The sequence below is a fragment of the Crinia signifera genome, chromosome 4 (assembly GCF_055691185.1).
Source record: "Crinia signifera chromosome 4, ASM5569118v1, whole genome shotgun sequence".
Classification (NCBI taxonomy): Eukaryota; Metazoa; Chordata; class Amphibia; order Anura; family Myobatrachidae; genus Crinia; species Crinia signifera.
The window spans coordinates 20,006,191-20,026,476 of record NC_139220.1 but is presented as its reverse complement, the minus strand read 5'-3'; the positions used below and the strand labels follow the sequence as shown (position 1 = coordinate 20,026,476).

General features: G+C 46.1%; 1 protein-coding gene across 3 annotated transcripts in view; it reads right to left on the bottom strand.

Annotated features, from left to right (window-relative positions):
• Positions 1 to 20,286, bottom strand: part of DIAPH1 (diaphanous related formin 1) — a 183,660-nt gene that overhangs the window by 110,680 nt on the left and 52,694 nt on the right. For all 3 annotated transcript variants that reach the window (XM_083181346.1, XM_083181344.1, XM_083181345.1), the window contains 12 exons: positions 17,451 to 17,600; positions 15,582 to 15,683; positions 14,309 to 14,439; positions 13,582 to 13,659; positions 12,707 to 12,770; positions 11,912 to 12,051; positions 10,444 to 10,552; positions 9,240 to 9,350; positions 8,260 to 8,378; positions 6,384 to 6,500; positions 3,409 to 3,524; positions 1,907 to 1,971 (listed from right to left, as the gene is read on the bottom strand). In XM_083181346.1, coding sequence (XP_083037472.1) covers positions 1,907 to 1,971; positions 3,409 to 3,524; positions 6,384 to 6,500; positions 8,260 to 8,378; positions 9,240 to 9,350; positions 10,444 to 10,552; positions 11,912 to 12,051; positions 12,707 to 12,770; positions 13,582 to 13,659; positions 14,309 to 14,439; positions 15,582 to 15,683; positions 17,451 to 17,600 — 1,302 coding nt within the window. The remainder of the gene's footprint in view (positions 1 to 1,906; positions 1,972 to 3,408; positions 3,525 to 6,383; positions 6,501 to 8,259; positions 8,379 to 9,239; positions 9,351 to 10,443; positions 10,553 to 11,911; positions 12,052 to 12,706; positions 12,771 to 13,581; positions 13,660 to 14,308; positions 14,440 to 15,581; positions 15,684 to 17,450; positions 17,601 to 20,286) is intronic.

The following is a 20,286-nucleotide window of genomic DNA, read 5'->3' as shown; positions in this document are numbered from 1 at the left end:
GAGGACATGCACTGAAACTAGGGGGGGGGGGGGAGATTCAGGGGAAATGGGAGGAAGAATTACTTCACAGAAAGAGTAGTAGATAAGTGGAATAGCCTCCCATCAGAGGTGGTAGAGGCAAATACAGTAGAGCAATGTAAACAAGCTTGGGATAGGCATATTGATATCCTTACAAAGAAATAGGATCAGATATGGTTTGAGGTAACATGTTTAAAAAAGGGGCAGACTAGATGGGCCAAGTGGTTCTTATCTGCCGGCACATTCTATGTTTCTATAATGGTGTTTTTATTGAATATAAAGTTATAGCTGCCCCACCAACTGTTCTGCAATGCTGGTAATTACGCCATTGCACGGCAGGAACAAGGCTATGAATACTCATGCAGTAAGTACATCACAACCCTCGTACACACCACACTCGGGGGGGGGGGAAAGCCGGCAACTATAATTATATCCTGGCTGCATGCTCTATCTCAGCCTATAAAACGTATGCGCAGACAACGCAATATTAATGTGCACTTTTGAAAACATTCACATTTTCTTTGATATATTAAATAACCTAATGACCCACTAAGCGCAGTGGACAGGGCTATGTACATCGGATAAAGCAAGCTCTTTGTGACAACGCAGCCTATTCACTCACTAGAAAAGGGATGGGCAACCTCCGGCCCTCCAGCTGTTGTTGAACTACGCATCCCAGCATGCCCTGCAACAGTTTTAGTATGGCCAAATAGAAAAGCTGTTGCAGGGCATGCTGGGATGTGCAGTACAACAACAGCTGGAGGGCCGAAGGTTCCCCATCCCTGCACTAGAAACTAGAGCAGGATTTCCCATGCTCGTCCTCAAGGCACACTGACAGCCCACGTTTTCCTGATATCCAGGCTGGAGCACATCTGTGCCTGGATAGCACAAAAAAAATCAACGGTACTTGTGTATTATAGCGACGCCCCCGATGTGCATCGTGCAATATTTTTATCGCATCGCATGCCATGCACCTGATGGCATGCGATGCAATTTTTGCCCCCTATGCGATGAAACATTGTATAAGCACCCTAGAGGGTGCTTTTAAGCACCCAAATGCACCCCCACCCCACTATAAACATGAACCCAAAGCGTGGCGAGCGCCAGCGGTGCGCGTCCTCCGACCTTTTCATACCCCCACTATCCACGTCGGCGTGGAGTTGAGAATAGGAAGTGTGGCGAGCGCAGCGAGCCACTGAGACCGAAGCGTGGCGAGCCCCGCGAGGGGACGCGGATACCTGTGAAGCCCGCGAGGGGACGCGGATACCTGTGAAGCCCGCGAGGGGACGCGATACCTGTGAAGGTATCCGCGTCCGCTCGCCACGCTTCGGGCTCGGTGGCTCGCTGCGCTCGCCACACTTTCTATTCTCAACTCCACGCCGACGTGGATAGTGGGGGTATGAAAAGGTCAGAGGATGCATACCGCCCCACGCTTCGGGTTCACGTTTATAGTGGGGGGGGGGGGGTGGCGTGGGGGTGCATTTCACATTGTAAGCACCCATTAGGGTGCTTATACAATTTTTAATCGCATGGCATTGCATTGTATGGCATTGTATGCCATACACAATGTCATACAATTTTAAAATTGTATGACATTGTACAATATCGCGCGGTATCGCATACCATTGCATGCCTTATGGTATGCGATGCGGTGGGCGCTGCTATAATACACCAAATTAACTGTTGCCATAGCAACCAATCAGATTCTGTCCATCATTTCCTAGGATGCAATAGAGAAATAATAGACAGGATCTGTTGGTTGCTATAAGCAACATAACCTCTTTTCATTTTTAGAAGCATCAGTAAATCCCCCCCTAGTGTGCCTTGATAACAGAAGGTTGGAAACGCCTGCACTAGAGGCGTAACAATACAATATATATTTTTTTACCTTTTTCACCAAATCTCGTGCCTTGAACTCGCTCTCTTCCACCTTCTTCTTATCGATCAAATGATCTGAAATCAGATAGTTATATTGGGAAACAACATAACGTTAATGTGATCCCACACTAGAGGTTCTTCTACTACACTCAAAATTACTTGATACTACCAGGTAAACTTGTGTTTTACAATATATACATAGCTAAAAGACAAAACCATGCTGCACTGCATGTGCAGACAGAGCTATGGTGCTCAAACACGTATGAGATGCAACATCGACATGCAATGTCCCATCACATCAGATCGCATCTTGTGGTGCACAGTGTGGTTTTTCCAGCACCCAATGTCACATGCCGTTTGAGACGCCACATTTGGTGCTGGAAGAGGACTGGCAGCGGTGGAGAGGGGACTGGATCGCTGGCGGGGACCAAAGCGGTGGAGCACAGTGCTGTGAAGGATCGCTGGTGGCAGCGGGGCTCAGCAGCCGCAGCAGCAGAATTTAAAATTTTTATTTAAAATACGGGGCGGCCCTCTGATTGGCTGAGAGCTCTCTCAGCCAATCAGAGGGCTGCCCAGTGTTTTAAAAATGTTTTGAAATTCTGCAGTGGCTGCTGAGCTCCGCCGCCGCCAACCGCCACCGCTCTGGTCCACGCTCCACCACTCCGGTCCCTGCTCCATCCCCACCTGCGTTGCAGTCCCCGCTCCCCTAACCCACCGCCGATTGCATTCGAGCGATGGCATGTGGTTAAAAAAAATCACATGCCATTGCTCATGCAGTTCGATAATTATCATGTGCAGCGCATAATATTTTTCAATACGAAATGTGACCAGTGGGCATGCGCATCGCCTCGGGGGACCCATTATCCGTGCATACAATCCTTTCATTTATTGCAGAGATGCGGTCAAAATCGAAAAATTGTATGTCATATCACAGTAGTGTATGGGCTACATTAGATTTGGGTGGTGTGTGTTCAAACGTACATAAACGTACGTGAATCTAACTCTCTGCACATGTTACATCTGCCTCACCTGCAGTGCAGCATGGTTATAGCAATTATCCATTTGCAAAAATGAATCAGCTTTGCAATTAGTTGCACGCGACCTGGCACCTCACCCACGTCAGGCATCTTGTGCCACACTGCGGACTGAGGCTAGGCGCATGATAACACATCTGTACGTTGAGGTCAACTGCCAGGAGCCCCACTGGTTGTCTGGACAGGAGGTGGATGTATTGTGTTGCACTGCTCCGCTACAACACTATGGGGTATATTTACTAAACATCTAAAAATTAAAAAGGTGTTATTGCCCATAGCAACCAACCAGATTCTGGGCCAATAAGCTCCTACCTGTCATGTCTCAGACTGTTTGAAAAATGTCCAACAGGAGATGATTGGTTGGTAGCTTCTGGCCCTCTGTCTATTATTTTCTAGGATGCACCAGAGAAATGAGAGACAAGATCTGATTGGTTGCTATGGGCAAAATCACCACAAGTGAAGCATAATAGACACGTACCTATCAAACCTTCAATCTCCACTTTTAATGGTCTGCATTTGAAGTCGGGGTCAGCTCCGTTTTTGCGAAGGATTATCTGAGAAATGACCTCATCGATCAGCTTGTAGTACTGCGGCCTACAGCAAGGAAGGATAAAGTAGTAATTAATCACACAGCCGGAATATTGTACACTACATATAAATCCAATGACGCCGTCTCTGTTATGCAGGAAAATAATTAGCTTCCACATCGTTAATGCGGCCGGAGTTTAACATAAATAAAAATAATTAATGACTAGTTGCGAAATAGTCTGCTGCCACCGACGGTCCGTGGCCACAGGCGTCTCAGCGTGGCGGAAGTTACCTCAGGAAACGTCCCTGACCGGACCCTTTTTGAAGTTGCGCGTCGTGAAAGTTTGCATGGAGGCAAAAACTTGGTTTGAAGGGGATATGTAAATAGGGAGCAGTTTCTTGTTTACCAGCAGTCTCGTTACTTATTTTTAATTAGCCCCTTAACGAAAGACGGCTACGAGTAAAAGAGATTTCGTTTCATCTTCCTGTAAAGCGCACCAGTTTTTATTTACTTATCTGCAGAAGGTTCTGGAACCGCATCGTGACTGAAAAGTATTTCCTACCTCGGTGACCACCCTTCATTGATTGCTGAGGTGGTTTTGCTGGTTTCCTTCATAGTCTAGAATGGAGCGGTGTAATGTTGAATACCCCTGCAAATACCTCAGGTAGTCCGGTGTACAGTAGATGTCATTTGCTTTCTCTTTCGGATGCCGTCTTTATTTATTTCTGACTGTATGCACAACAGAAATTCATTTTATTTACTTGCTAAGTAAATAAACGACTGTACGCACAACAGAAACTTAGACATTAACAAAGACGGCATCCGAAAGAGAAAGCAAATGACGTCTACTGTACACCTGGCTACCTGAGGTAAAAACAGTGAAAAATTCCTGTCAACCTTTTGACTGTCCACCTTCCCACTGTCAACCTACTGCTTGTGTTGACCTTACGAACCTTTACCACCCTTATCCATGTCGACCCTTATCACTAAGCATGAGTTAAACCTATGACCCCTACCCCGATAAAGTACGGCAGGGTGTATATTACATAGACTGCCATGTAATAACTGTGCCCAGAGATTCCTCTAATTCACATGTAGACTACTGTGGGGTGTGGATCATTTAGGTCACTAGAAAGTTGTTAGACAGTCATTAGGTCGACCCCATTAGGTCGACATGTGTCTAGGTCAACATGTATGAAGGGCAACATGAGTCTAGGTCGACAAGGGTTAGATCGACATGGGTAAAGTTGACAGGGTCATTAGGTCGACATGGATAAGGTAGACAGTGAAAAAGTCGACTTTTTTTTTTTTTTACCCTTATGTCCTAGTGCAGGGCTGAGCAATTGCGGCCCTCCAGATGTTGAGGAACTACACATCCCAGCATGCCTTGCATTAGTTTCAGCATGGCCACAATAGCAAAACTAATGCAAAGCATCCTGGGATGTGTAGTTCCTCAACATCTGGAGGGCCGCAATTGCCCAGCCCTGCCCAAGTGGATGGTAGGGCATGAGATACCACCTGTCGGCACATGTCAGCTCAAAGAAACAGCAAAAAAAAAAAACATGCCGACCCAATGACCCATTTAGACCTAATGACCCTGTCGACCTAACGACGACCCAATGACCGTATCCCCTACTGGGGCAGGAACAAAGCTCTATATACCTCTATAGTGTGAGATTAACCAGCTAATCAGGTATTTACTATGAAGAGGTTTTATTTAATGTACATACGGCTAATACGGCATTAACCCTTTGAGTGCCCAGGGAATGTGTCAAAACAAGTGTGAAAATTTCAAAGCAAATCAAATCTTTTTCTGAACCCTTTGAGCACCAATATTGATGTGAGCGAGGATATTTTGAGGATGGCGCACAGCAACGTTGGCGCTTTAAGGGTTAAATAGGTCTACAAGCAGGGACACAAGGACTATACATTTATGCAGTATCCCCCCCCCCCCCCCTTGTAAGGAGGCAGCAGCGCGGAGCTTCTGGCTGCTGAATGAGAAAATAAAGGAGTAAAATTGTTTGTAAAAACTGGTATGATAATAGAGGGATAAAACGTACATAAAAAAAAAAAAACATATCAGTGGCCAACTCAGGGGGAAAGAACATCACCAAACAAATCATGGCTGCGTTCTCGCGCTGCCTCTCCGAGGAAGAATTAATAGGATTATTACAGCGAACGCTGGGCCATTAGCCATCCAATAATCCTTTCTTTATGGAAAAACTCATCTGCCTGAAATATTACCTTTGACTGTCATACTGTTCAGTAAATACCAATCTTAGGAGGCTAAGATACATAAAAACTAAAATGACTAAATAAATGAAAAAAAAAAAAAAATAACCTTTTAAGTGGTGAAAGATCGCCATCTGCTGGTGACTGATAAAATGTCTGGTTTATTAATTTCCAGTTATGTTGCATACAGTGCTCTGGAAAATTTTACCGTTTGTGAACTTTCCCCTGTGACCTGGAACATGTGACCTGCTGGGTGGTCTGGAAACTGTGACAGTTATTTGGAGCCACCTACCCGATTTTTCATCATTCAACTCCTAAAAGTGGCGAAAATGGGTAAAATGTTGCACCCAGCGAACCTTTGCCCATGTGGTGAAGTATATTTTATTAGTGTCATAATAAAAACTATACGATTGGCTGCAATGGGTTGGGGGCCGTTTGTGTCACTCGCATAATGAATAAACATTCAGCGCCGTCGCCAGTAGCCAATGATCTCAGCCACAACACTGGCATAGCCTGGCCTTCGTCATGTCACTAGACACAGTGATGTCACTCGCAATAGTGATGTCATTCATAGCCCCTAGCCTCAGCCATGACATCAGCAATCACTTGGCTCAGCTGGAGGTAGAACTGGAGTCACTAGCCATCTGCTGTTGTTGCCCCATTACGGCTGCACATGTATCACCGTTTCCTACCTGGCGTCATAGTCATTCCGGATAAGTAGAAGATGCTGCAGGATGGAGAGGAACAGCTGTTCTGCGGGAGTGTCCTTCACCGTGTTCTGCACAATCTGGAAGACTTCTTGGACATCAGTGAGATCAGGGTTAAGGTTCAAGTGATTTAATGAAAAATTATTAAATGAACAATTTGACTTCCTTCCACTGTACCGCCTGTTCTTCCTGATCAGGTACTGCACAGTAGAACACACTGTCAGTCCGATTCAGACACGTTCGTTTGGTCTGGATTCGTCCCCGCCCCAGATGATTGGAGTTTGCGCATATGCAATTATGACCATGTGCAAACCCCGGGAGGGAACGGAGTTTCACACTTGCTGAGCAGTTTGCTCGGCTGGGTGGCATTTACCGGTTAGCTAGGCTACAAACATATGCAGCTTAGCGGACAGGTCTGAATTAGGCCTAGGTGTTTCTACTATAGGGCCAGAAAACCAGAAATGTAAAAACCCCATGGCGTAGGGTTGGTCTCCAAAGACCCAGGGTTTTCCTATTCAATTAAAGGATAGAGTGAAATGCAGTGATTTTTTGAATGAAGGAGGCAGCAGCTCGGAGAACTACATTTCCCAGCAGCCCCCTACTGCGTGCCGTGCGGTTGCGATCATTTATTTATTTTTTAAACTGAATACCATAAATATCTACAACATGCATAGCTGGGGAACGTTTTTATAGTGCAAACTTTGCACCCAACTGATTCAATTGAAAACAGGAAATTTAAAAACCCCACGGCGTAGGGTTTGTCTCCAAGGACACAGGGTTTTCCTATTCAAGTAACGGAGACCGTGTTATTTGTTTCATAATTAAATAATATATAAGAAAGGTTGTGTATTACTGAAATCATCAATAGACATGAAATCAGTGGTGGTTTATCTTTAAATATGTCCCTCATGCTCTCCTGCCCTCACAGAGGAGAGACACAGAGGGGATCACAGCCAGGCAGCCCATCGGAATTGCACACTTAGGCAAGTGTAATGGAAGCAATACCGAATTCCTAACAGACCTACCGTGGAATATTTGGAAAGACGAGTGTATGGGTCTTGCAATCCTACAAGCTTACAGATGGGGTTATAGAGCGTCAGCTTCATAGTTTAAACACCGCTATTGGAACTGCTGTGAATAACCCCTTCAGGCACAGATATTAGAGGAGTAGATACTGGCCAGCCAAGGCATTGGTTTTATTCTCCAAATTGCACTAGCAAAATGTCTGGTACAATCTGATTGGTTACTATAGACAATATCAGCAGTTACAGTAACCAGAAATGTAATGTATAATAATACAGGACAATCGCTATTCTGGTTACATACAGTCTGTGCTATGCATCGGTGTGACAAAATAATAGGCACGCAGCGGAAATAGGGAGCTTCCATATAACTGCGTTCAGTAGCGGAAAGTCTCCTCCATAGAAAATATATACAGTATGCGTAAATATGTCTGGGGATTTACTTTGAAGGCAAAACACTATAAACAGGCTAGCACTGCCACCTTGTGGCAAATAGCAGAACTGCACCAGTGTAAACCACCATAATGTAATACTACACAAAGTAAGTAGATGTAAGGGCATAAATCTGCAGATGCGAATCTTTCAGTGACCTGAGCCAGTGTGCAACCCCCATACACTTTACACTTTACATGGATGGAGGATTTTCTGTGACTGTATTGATCGTCGTTTAGTACAGAGCTTATGGTGTTATGAGGTGCCTTGGTTGCATCATTAATGCTGCACTAAATACACTACAACGGTTTGGGGGGAGGGGGTTTTGTATATTTGTGGGGGTTTTTGCATTTTTTAAGCTTTTTCCACTTCCACTGTGAACTTTTTTAGACGCGATAAAAGGATATTCCATCTCAACTCGAATGTCCTCCAGGCGCCCGCGCAGGTCATCCGTGTCGTATTCGCAGTGCTCCATGAACACGTTCAGCTGCACCTTCAGCTCATCATTTTCAATATCTTGAAGATCCTAAACACAAAGTTTTATTAGTAACCTGGTATAGAACCTTGCAGGACTAACAACAAATACCAGTGACTTCTACATTGACATCATACCCCCTTTTGTTTTAGTTTATTTATGGATATACATACATATTTAATACCAATCCGACATTGGCATCCCTAGGGTTGGAGACAGGCAATGGGGAATGTGTGAGCGAAACGGACGTCGTGGCTTCACGCCAGCCATGCCACGAACCAGAGTGTAGATGCTCTCAAGGCGTGATTACGCGGTCACTCCCCCGCTGTCACGCTGGGTGCCTGCCCATCACTCTGCAAGTTGCTATTTGGCCCCAGGGGGGAACCGGCGGCAGGGGGGGGGGGGGGTCAGGTATTAGGCGGGTCGGCCTCTCTGCCATTAGGAAAGCTGTGATCACCCCCCAATGTGGATAATCCATACATCGTCCATCACCGCTGAAAAGGGGCATCCTAAGAGCGGGTGACACCAACAGAGCAGTTCCCTCCTACATGATCACACGCACCCACAAAAAAAATGTAGCGCTTCACAATCGATGGTTCTACACCCTTAAAAGTCTTAAGGAGTAAATTTACTAACGCTTTCAGAAATGAATTGAGGCAGTGTTGCCGATAGCAACCAGAATCTGTCCATCGGCTTCTAGAATGCACTAAAGTTTGGTTGCTATGGGCAACACCAATTGGGACAGGGCCTTTATGCCAAACCTAAAATTTGTGATTCATTTGCGGAAAACCCACTGATTCTGTATTTACGAGGTTTAGTTTGACTAGGAATTCACGCGCGGGGCAGTCCCTGCCAATTGGATTGCTCAGCGCTATTGACTACCCCCCAAAATGTGTAACATCAACCTCTTACCTTTAACAAGCTGCCCAGTCCAGACCGCATTAACTCGCTGCGTATGTGCACCCGTAGGTCCAGCTCATCTCCTTGGATGATCAGGGCGTTGATTAATAGTATACAGCTCACCTAGGGCATAACAAAATCAATTAATCAAAGTCATTATGTGTTTCAGACGTCTGCAACAAATGGGTATTCAGAAAATGAAAGTCAATGAGTGAAGGTTTGGTTTAGCGTACCCCAATAAACTGTACAACGATAAACTGGTGTTGCTGACCTAAAGCCACCAGAATGACACAAATATCCCGATATGTTTCACTGGGCACCTGAAGTCCAGCAACGCCCAACTAACCAACTTACCCATACTGCACGTCACCCGAAATGAATTAAGCCTTGGGTCATCATTTCAAGATAATGCCAATCAGGGCTCCAATATGGTTGCCACTTTCGGTGGCAGTGCGGGATGCCAAGCAAACTTTTTTTCAAAGGGGCAATTACTTACAAGGCATCCCACCCGATGTGTTCATTTCACATCTGATCTAACCTGAGTATAGAGACCCAGGTCTATGATCCAAAATAGTATGCACCTGGGATACTGCACAGCGTGTGTGTCCTATACAGCTATAAGGTGTAAAATTACCCATTGATAACATATTGAGCCAACGTAAGGCAGAGGAACCGCTTGGTGTTATTCTCCCCCACCCGACTGACCAGCGAGGATATCCTCCGGGACATACATATAGGGTATTCGATCCCGGACGCTATTTTTCGCCTGCAGAAATAGAGGCTGTCGCCTATCCAATGCTGCCGTTTCCGACAGCATTGGATGCAGATTACGACAAAACAAATCCGACTTTAAAACACGTCAGATTTGTTTTGCTAAACACGGCCACAGATTGTCGAGTTCACAGCCGTTTTCGACAATCCTCTAACTTTTTTTTACTGACACGCCCACTTTCTGACATTCGACAGCCGGAACATTGAATTCTGACTGTTGGATTACAGTTGAGCTGAGCAAAAACTGCTCGGGATTGCAACTGCCCGGACATTGAACACCCCACATATTGTGGCAGAGGAAAGTGTTTACATAACCTCCTTCCATAATCCGGAGATGAGAAAAATCCTCTTAAATAAAAACTTTTTTTTAAAATAAAAAATATTTGTAAATGTTATCCTCCGCCATGCTACTATCACACGGAGATGCAGGGTGGCGATATACTACCTTGAGGGCCACAGGAGTTCCGCTTTTCAGCCCATCAAGAAGAGGTTTAAATCGCTCCATTTCGTACATCTCCGCTCTTTCCGTCAGAGCTTCGAGGACACGTTCATGGCTGAAAGTACACGAGTAACATCGGTTACAAAAACATATTTATTGTCTACGGATATAAACTGTACCCCAGTGTATACAAGTCTGTCACACCCTGATGAAGTGATGGCTATGACGAAACGCATGCAAGTGTTTATTGCGCTGGACCTTCTATAAAAGATATGATTATCTACTTCAGGGATGGGGAACCTTCGGCCCTCCACCTGTTGTTGAACTACATATCCCAGCATTCCATGCAACAGTTTTAGCAGGGCCAAAAAGCAAAACTGTAGCAGGGCATGCTGGGATGTGAAGTTCAACAACAGCTGGAGGGCCGAAGGTTCCCCATCCCTGATCTACTGAAACTTGGGCTCAAACCCTGACATGGATGATGTTTTTTCCTCTGTTCGCAGATAAAAGTCAGTTAGGACTTTTCAGATGCCCGGTCTTCTGCGAATTGGGGGCGGGAGGTGACATCATGTGATGTCATCCGCCCGCTCCAAGCAGACGCGAAACGCCCGTCTTTGCAGGGGTCCGTCCAGTGTTTCTATGGGCGCGCCCACCGTTTTGTGTCAATCATGCAGAGCGCATTGGCGAATGGAAATTGCGGGGGTTTGTACATGCCCATTTATGCAATCCCCACAAATCGAGGACGGGGACTAATTCGCACCTATACGAACAGGTCTTAATTGGCTTCATTATGCTACTCTTAGTGGCTTTGAGCCTTTCAATACATAGGTGTACATGTAACCTCAGAAGTCCACCCGAGGTGGTTGGATAAAGTTGCTGAGGTAGAGCATTCATTTGTAAAGAAACACGTTCCGTCATTTACACTAGGTTTCAAGGAGAAATGCCCAGGTAAAAGTAGCACGGAAAAACCTCGTGTTCACATACAAGTACGTGGTTGTGGTGAACATGACTATGGGTCAAAATTTATGACCGACGTACCCACTCGCATTGATGATATATGGTTCACACTTAGAAACACAGACATTGAAGTCAACCAATTATCAAAAATAAAAACACCAGCAGAACCCAGTCTGAGGAAGTGAGTAGTGTACCGGCGAAAAGCGTAAGAGCTTTATAACGCTCTTTAACATGTCAAAATCAAGTGTTTGTACATTTTTGTTCAAAATGGACACCAAGACCAACTGTAGAACATTGACTACATCGTTGACTACAATGTTGACTAGAGATATTGGTTCTTTTTGGCATATACTGAGAGGTTTCTGGATAGCTCGCGCCCCCTTTATATCACCGAATATTACCGGAATCACAGAGGAAACGTCCTACAGTGGAGAGGGGCTTGGCTTTCCATTCCCCATAATAACATAAAACCAAGACATTTACGAATGACACGATTAGCAATAAAAAAAACACGTACACGTCCTCAGGTTGCGGAAGTATGCACATGGCAGAGAGCAATTTCAAAGCATCGATCATCATGGCTGGGACGGAGGGGTCCATGGCCCGCGCCAACAGCAGGATTCCATCTTCTGTGTCCAACACTGTTTTTATTCCGAACTGGAAACAGAGACGAGAAATTGTTATGTGCGCTTAGGCTAGTTGCTTTAATTAAAGCTGGCCAAAATATATCGCTATATAAATCTGGTGAAGCTCAGGAGCCTCAGAGGCAGCTCCATACTGGGTTGTCCAATTATTCCTACAGAATCGGGCAACAAGCAAGGAAGTGAGGGGGGACCAATATATAGGGCTTGTGATTTGCTGGCACGGTCACACCTCCCTCCATATCCAGGGCGGAGCTTAGTAATGTTGATTGCACTAGGGGTATTGCAGCTTTAACATCATTGTGGGGTCTCCTGTACAACTACCATTTAGGGCAGTATTCAATGCGGCCAGTGAGGGGGTTAAATGGCGGGGATAGCCGAAAACAAGCCGTTTAACCCCTACGCTGGCCGCTAGCCGTATACCCCCAAACGAATGCAGGGTGCCCGCTGCATTTAGCTGCAAGCCTCGCTGTTGTGGTGGCCGCACACGTCGTTTTCACGACGCTGTAAAAACCCAGCGACGGTGGAAACGCTGTGGGCAGGGGGATCAGTTGAATACGTACCGTGCGAGCTGTGACGGGGGAGCAATCAGCACTGCTCGCTGTCACAGCTCACAAAAATCATTGAATATACCCTTAAGTAGGTGGTCTAAAAAATAGGTATTCACTTACATTATTGTTCATAAAAGCCTTTAGACATCGGATGATTTCATGTTCACTCTTAGAGTCACGAGGTCTATGAAAAAGTAAACAAAGAATAATTAATGACGGTAATAAGCTGGGATCTCAGGAAGCACAAAAATAAATAAAGTGTTAAATAAACGACGACGTTAAAGTTTGAAAAAGAAAAAATTTCGGCTCATTTAAATTTGTAGAATTCTCATTTGATCTATAAACACTGTAACAGGTGGCATGAAACTACAATATGAATTTAAGGTACCATAAGCAGCTTTTTGAAAAAAAGAACGCCGCCATAGGTATTAAATAGAAAACAATGTAAATAAATTACAATGAGTAGGAGGTCACGTTAAGCTTTCAGATCCGTAATCGCAAGTGCGCAGTATACGGAGAGGCCCACGCACATCCTCGTGATCTATAAATGTATGATGTAAGTGCTCACTGATTATTTAATATCAGTTTATAGTTTCCTGTGGCTGGATATAGCTATTGGGGAAAAAAAAAATACTGTTCTGCAAAGTCTTCCCCCAAAGCCGCCTTTGGCTCATGCGATATCATCCCCCCCCCCCCCCCCTTTCAACTGATCACGCCCACAGAGCAATACTGCATATAAGCGGCTGAAGTGTAATACTGAGCTTCCAGCATAATGTAGTCAGAGAAAGAACAACACATCATCACTACAAAGGGGATGTGATGATAACTAGCACATGGGCAGAGTGGGGTAGATGTGGACAATCCCTTTAAATGTAAAGTTAAACTCAATTGTTTTTATGGCATTGAGCCTTTACGGTTAGTGTTTGCAACAGAGAATATAAACATTCTTCTAACGACCAATGGTATGGACGAAGCCACCCAGATGCCACACTTACGCTGACTGATCATCTTGCAGTCTTCGGAGGATCTCCAGGAGACAGGACAGACCTTCTGCACCAAAATTCTGCACCCAACTAGAAAACCGAACAGAAGAACAGAAGCTTCAGTGTAATCCTGGTCTAAATGAAAACTAACACAGTGGTTTCCAGCCATATATCACAACATTAACCATAAACAGGTATACATGGGAGTTTAGGAGGGGGCTGTGGTGGAGAAGGACTAGAATAAAAAGCGTATGTGAGTTATTGTCTAAATGACTGAAAACTATGAACCTGTAACATCTAGATAGATCCATGTTGCAGTCACCAATGTAACATTTTTGTAGGGAGTGCAGATCAGCTTTCAGGTTGTCAGACGTAATCACTGGGAAATGTTTAACAGGGAAATGTTTTACAGCATACGGATGCGTTTAAGTTGTGCTGGTGTTCTGCAAAGTCCTCAAAATTCCCATGGCCCATGAGGCCCTGACTGACAGCAACTCATTGCGTCTGCTGACTGTGACCCACCCCACAGTGGTATCTATGTGATGTTGAAAATGAGATGCATAGATGAAAACATGAATCACCCAACTGCACCCGCTGTGCCTCACAGGAACGGACAATTGAGTCCAAAAATTGGGCAGCCAGACTGATCCAATTAGGGTAGATGTAGCCGACTGTAGAACCAGCTCTGCGTATGGATGAGTCTATGAATTGTGAATAATAAAAGATATTTACTACCGACCTGACCGGATTGTTGTTTAGAGACACCCTCAGGGACTCTAAGCAGGACAGTAGGTTGGAGTCGCCCAAACCGGACTTCAGATCCTGGATGTACATTTGTGCTGACCTCGTACTCTCCTTTTTGTTCATTCCCTAGAATCAAATTTAAAAAATAAAAATAGAAAGGTTTCAGATTCCAAACGGACATACACAGATCGCGCCGATACCGGTAGGTAGGATCAGATTTATATGCCGGTTGCTCCTGAGGAAGGCAAGGATAATGAAGTACGGTAGTGGTTCTCACACTTTCTTGAATCACGGAGCCCGAGAATAATCAGCATTATTTTCACGGCACCTCTAGGACAAAACCACTAGTCTAAAAACTTTTTTAATTGATAATTTTATTTAAAAAATACATATTTAAGTAAATTTTGTGCATCTTTCATCCTTATGGTCAGTTATGTGGTGGACAGTTGTGCTTCTGATTGGCCACCACTAGCACTGGTTCAGCCTATTGCTTTGACCATAAATAATTTAGGCCTGGACCACCAACCCGAGACACCACTGCAAAGGCTGACTAGGCACACAGATGGGAACCACTGAGCAAGTGTATTAAAGACCTATTTCAAAGGGTATACAGTCGATTGGTCGACACTATTAAGGTCGACATATATTGTGGCGGAATGTGCCACTTGCCATGGGCTTACAGGCCATACCTTGGGTTGACCAGTGTCCTAAGTGGCCCACAACTCAGCCCATGAACAGATCTTCTTTAAATTCCAAAGAGTGTGTCACAGGAACAACCCATGCCAACCACATCATGGCGGCCTATTTACATATCTGGAACCTTGAGGGCACATTTGATCTTTAAGAGAACTGGAATAAGTCAGAGGAACCATGGAAACAAACACAGGAAGCTGTGAACTACCCAGGTAGGAATTTGTTCTCCAGTTCCCCCAAAAGGCCATCCATGTTACTCTTAAGGTTACTAATACACATTGTCTGGGGGCATATAATTCTAGTCTAAGCCCTGGGAGCCACTGGCACTAACAAAAACCTAAATGCAGGAGATTTTATTTGTAGGAGAAGCCGCTCAACTACAGAGAAAGAAGCTCCGATATGAATGGACCTATCAACCACCTGTTTAGGACCAGTAGCACTGAACAGAAGATTAGCATGGACAGTCATGATCACAGTGTTACATGTATTACCAAAAAAAATAAATACTCAGCCAACTACAACCAGCCAGAATCTCACACATAACCATCCCGGAGGTAACAAGCCCCACTACTCACAGCTTTTGATGTGTGAAGATACTGAGAGACCATTTCTCTTTTGATCATGATGTCTTTCGCGCGTAGTGGCTGCTGCTTTTCCTCATTGAGATTCATGTCCGTCTGGGAATACACGGGAGAGAGAGGTGAAATTGTAGGCAAATACAGGCAACATCGGTACCCCAATACTGTATGTGGAGGCCGGGGATGTCTTGCCGCGGTCAGCGAGGCCGCGTGGTGCCCTGCCGCGGTCAGCGAGGCCGCGCGGTGCCCTGCCGCGGTCAGCGAGGCCGCGCGGTGCCCTGCCGCGGTCAGCGAGGCCGCGTGGTGCCCTGCCGCGGTCAGCGAGGCCGCGTGATGCCCTGCCGCGGTCAGCGAGGCCGCGTGATGCCCTGCCGCGGTCAGCGAGGCCGCGTGATGCCCTGCCGCGGTCAGCGAGGCCGCGTGATGCCCTGCCGCAGTCAGTGAGGCCATGTCAGCGTTCTACATTGGGTGGATAAATAATACAAGGGCTTAAAGTGAAGACTTTGACGTAATATATGTCTGCAAGACAGTGAATTACTACTGGGTACCAGCTGTCGAGCCACAAGCCCGGCTTGTTTAGTAGAGGGATGCCGGACGATCTCGGACAGTTATTGTTTAATCGTGGTTTTTGCCTTGTAGATGATTGCTGCTTTAAAAAATGTCCGAAATTGCCTCGAATCCGGACTCCTCAGTCAAACTCAGCATCCTAGCACAATATCTTTTATGGGTACTTGTTTCCTATCTGGGCGCCCAGGTTTTCTACATACGGCACCGTAATGAAATCGGATCGCATCGCATCGGATTCGGTACTCGATGATGTACGATGGTATACGATGCGATGCGATTTCCCATAGGAAACAATGTGAAATGGCTCAATTTAGCCAAATTATCATAGGAACAATAGTAAATGGGCCAAAAACACCTCTGAACATTGAAATGTCCCCCCAAAAGTAGTTGACGCCACCCCGCCATCAACGTGAACCCGAAGCGTGGCGAGCGCAGCGAGCCTGCGAGGGGCGGCGGTACGCGTCCTCCGACCTTTTCATGCCCTACTATCCACTAGGGCGTGGAGTGAGAATAGAATAGTGTGGCGAGCGCAGCGAGCCACCGAGCCCGAACCGTGGCGAGCGCAGCGAGCCCCGCGAGGGGACGCGGATACCTTCACAGTTATACGCGTCCCCTCGCGGGCTTCCCAGGTGTCCATGGCGACGCGGACACCTGGGAAGCCCGCGAAGGGACGCGTTTACCTGTGAAGGTATCCGCGTGCGCTCGCCACGCTTCGGGCACTATTCTATTCTCACTTCACGCCCTAGTGGATAGTAGGGCATGAAAAGGTCGGAGGACACGTACCGCCGCCGCTCGCCACGCTTCGGGTTCACGTTGATGGCGGGGTGGCGTCAACTACTTTTGGGGGGACATTCCACTGCTCTGTGGGTTTTTTTGGGGTTTCTGGCCCATTTACCATTCTTCCCTATGCTGAGTTGGGTAAATTGATCCTATGGGAAATCGAATCGGATCGCATCGCATCGTTCAATATCGTGTATGTGTATTTGTGGTATCCGATGCGATGCGATCCGATTTTTATACGGAGAATAGCATGGTGCGCAATTAACTTAGCGGGCGCCCAGATAGGAAACAAGTACCCTTTTATGCAAGTTAATTGTATTTTTGTATTATGCACAAGTATAGTTTTCATTGGCATTTTAGATAGGTGGCATCTTTCCAGCCCGTTTTGGCTGGCAACGGCCATAATGTTCTCAGACTACAGGTGTTTCTGAAGTTCCCGATGTGTACGAGCATGAGAATTCGTGAACGCAGCCATTACCCCCCGTGTCTTGGTTGACGGGGAGACTCATCGGAGCTTACCAGCATCTGCTCAAACAATTCCAGCACGGTGTTATCATCGAGTTCCTGCAGCGACGGAAGACCGCTGTCCGTGTAATGAGCAGAATTCCGGTTGGACATATAAGGCTTCTCCTTCTCTTTCTTTATCCTTATACTTGTAAACCGTTCGAGCTGCAAGATAGAATCAGACCCATTATATAACCCCTCTTCTGGCAAGAAATCCATCTTCAAAAACATACAAACGTTTCCCACTCTTCGCTTTCAAAAATAAAATATTATTCATTGTGAAGAGTACAGCAGCTATTTATTGGAAGGGGAAAACCAAAAATTGTATGTGTACATTCCTAAAACCCCAATGCTTTATAAAAAAGGACTGGACTTGGCTGCTGCTCAAGAGGGGGCGGAGCAAAAGATTCCGTTCATTTTAATAATGGTGGCTTATAGGTTGAACCTCCCAGCAATGGCCAATGAGAAGTGTCGATTATGTATATTGAACTTCTGATTGGTCCACAAGCTCACATTCCCCTTCTACATCAATTTTAAAACTGGGACATCCTAGAAGCCTTGTAATAAGGGATACCCACAGGCTTTTACTTTACCACTTTAGTTTAAACACTATGGTGTAAATTTACTAAAATGAGCGTTCTATTGAATATGGGTTGTTGCCAATAGCAACCAATAAGATTCTACTACTTATTATTTAGCACCTTCTAAAAGATCCTCTTTACACCTATGAAGTCAGTTTAAAATATATCACTTCAAAGGAAGATTATATGATGAAACACATCCGTATCCTGCAGGTGAGCGACACGTGGCCTCTCTACAACAATAGCCCGGGCAAATGATAAAGTAATCCAATAACCGTGACTTCAAATTCTATCCACTGACATAATTGCTACCCTACTATACAGTTTACAAAGACAAGGGCACCACACCTAGGACACACCTGCAATGCAAAGCTAGAGGGTGACACGTGTATGTATTTAGCAGATGCATTTCAAGATATAACATGCACTCTGTAAAATCACAGCAGACGTTACCCAGGTTAGTAATAGGTTAGTAATAGGTTAGTCTTGGTACAGCAAAAGCACAATGTTAGCAGTAACAGTGTGAGAAACTAGGAAAGGAACAGGAGAGCTAATACCACAGCCAGTAGTAATGAGGCCTAGAAATGACCTGTAGCTACTAGTGATTAATGTGTCCTCACCGTGACCTGGTCACCTGACAGCTAAACTGTACTTATCTTATATCAATACTCCGATCAGCCTGTGGACCAAAGGGGCGTACACACCTAGCGATTTAGGGGCATTTTCTAATACGCCTTTCACACCAGAAATGCAGGGACAAAACCGTGAATTACATTCCCGGGAAAAGCAGGGACATTCCCGGGTTTGGGACTCTTTCACACCAGAAAAGTCCCTGCATTTTCTGGTGTGTGAAGGGGGCAAAAAGGAGGCCGGCAGGAGGTGGGGAGGAGGCGGGCAGTCGGCGGGATGGCGTCGGGCAGTCGGAGGTGGAGGTGGGCAGGAGGTGGTCCTCAGTGTCCTGTCCGGCTGGGAATCCACGCCGGCGGCGGCGCAAATGACGGGACATGCAGCAGATGAAGATAAGGCAGCTGTCCAGCGCCCCTACTGCCGCCGGAGAGCTGCGTCATCATCATCCACTGCCCGTCATTTGCGCCCGCCGCCTGCGTGGATTCCCGGCCGGACAGGACACTGAGGACCACCAACCCGGGTAAATATACCCTACCCCATTCACACCAGCCAGGTCCCCGGGTTGAACCCGGGAACAACCCTGTTACCTAGCAGGGTTGGATTGCTGGCAAATTTTCCCGGTAATTTGTCCCGGGAACCTCACACCAGCGGTAGTTCCGGGTTGTTCCCGGACTCAACCCGGGAATATAGGCTGGTGTGAAAGGGGTATGTGCGATCTCCTTAGATCGCTAATGGTGCCCATACACTTGTGCGATTGTATACGATACGATATTGCGATTCGATTTCCCCTGAAGGTCCCAGTGTGATCAATCGCATTGGAAGTGCTTTTTCCCCCCTCAGGATGTGCATGTAATCATGTGATAAATCGCATGCCCCATGTGACCTGAAATCAGGTCATGGAATGAGGGGTATGGATCATTGGGTCAACGTAAAGACGGTTGACACCACTGGGTCGACATACTGCAAGGTCAACAGTAGTCTAGGTCGACATGGGTCAAGGTCAACAGGTCATTAGGTCGACACAAGCAATAGGTCGACGTTGTCTAGGTCGACATGGGGTTTTTCACAGTTTTTCGCCCAGTCGACATGGACACAGGATTAAGTACACCACGTACCCTCACATGGGCACGGTGCCTCACCGCGCTCGGCACACTATTTTATTCTCCCACCACGCCCTAGTGGATGGTAGGGCATGAAATACTGCCTGTCGGCACATGTCGGCTCAAAGAACAGTGAAAAACCCCATGTCGACCTTTTGACTGTCAACCTAGACCATGTCAACCTAATGCTTGTGTCGACCTAATGACCTGTCGACCTTGACCCCTGTTGACCTTGCAGTATGTCAACCCAGTGGTGTCGACCATCCAACCATATTCCGGAATGAGGGCAGGGCTATCTGGGGCTATATAAACACCACAGATCGCGCATCGCACTCGCAATAAATCGAACGTATTAAAAACCCACCTTCAATCACACATGAGGCTCAATAAATATTAAGTGCAGCACGTAATATCTTGAGATGCAAGATTCGACCAGCGACAAATATCCAGCATGTTGGATATTAATCGGGCACGGCCAATGTTCTCACCGGAGAACACTGGCGCTGACAGATCGCTCACCTTTGAGGTCTGTTACACAAACCG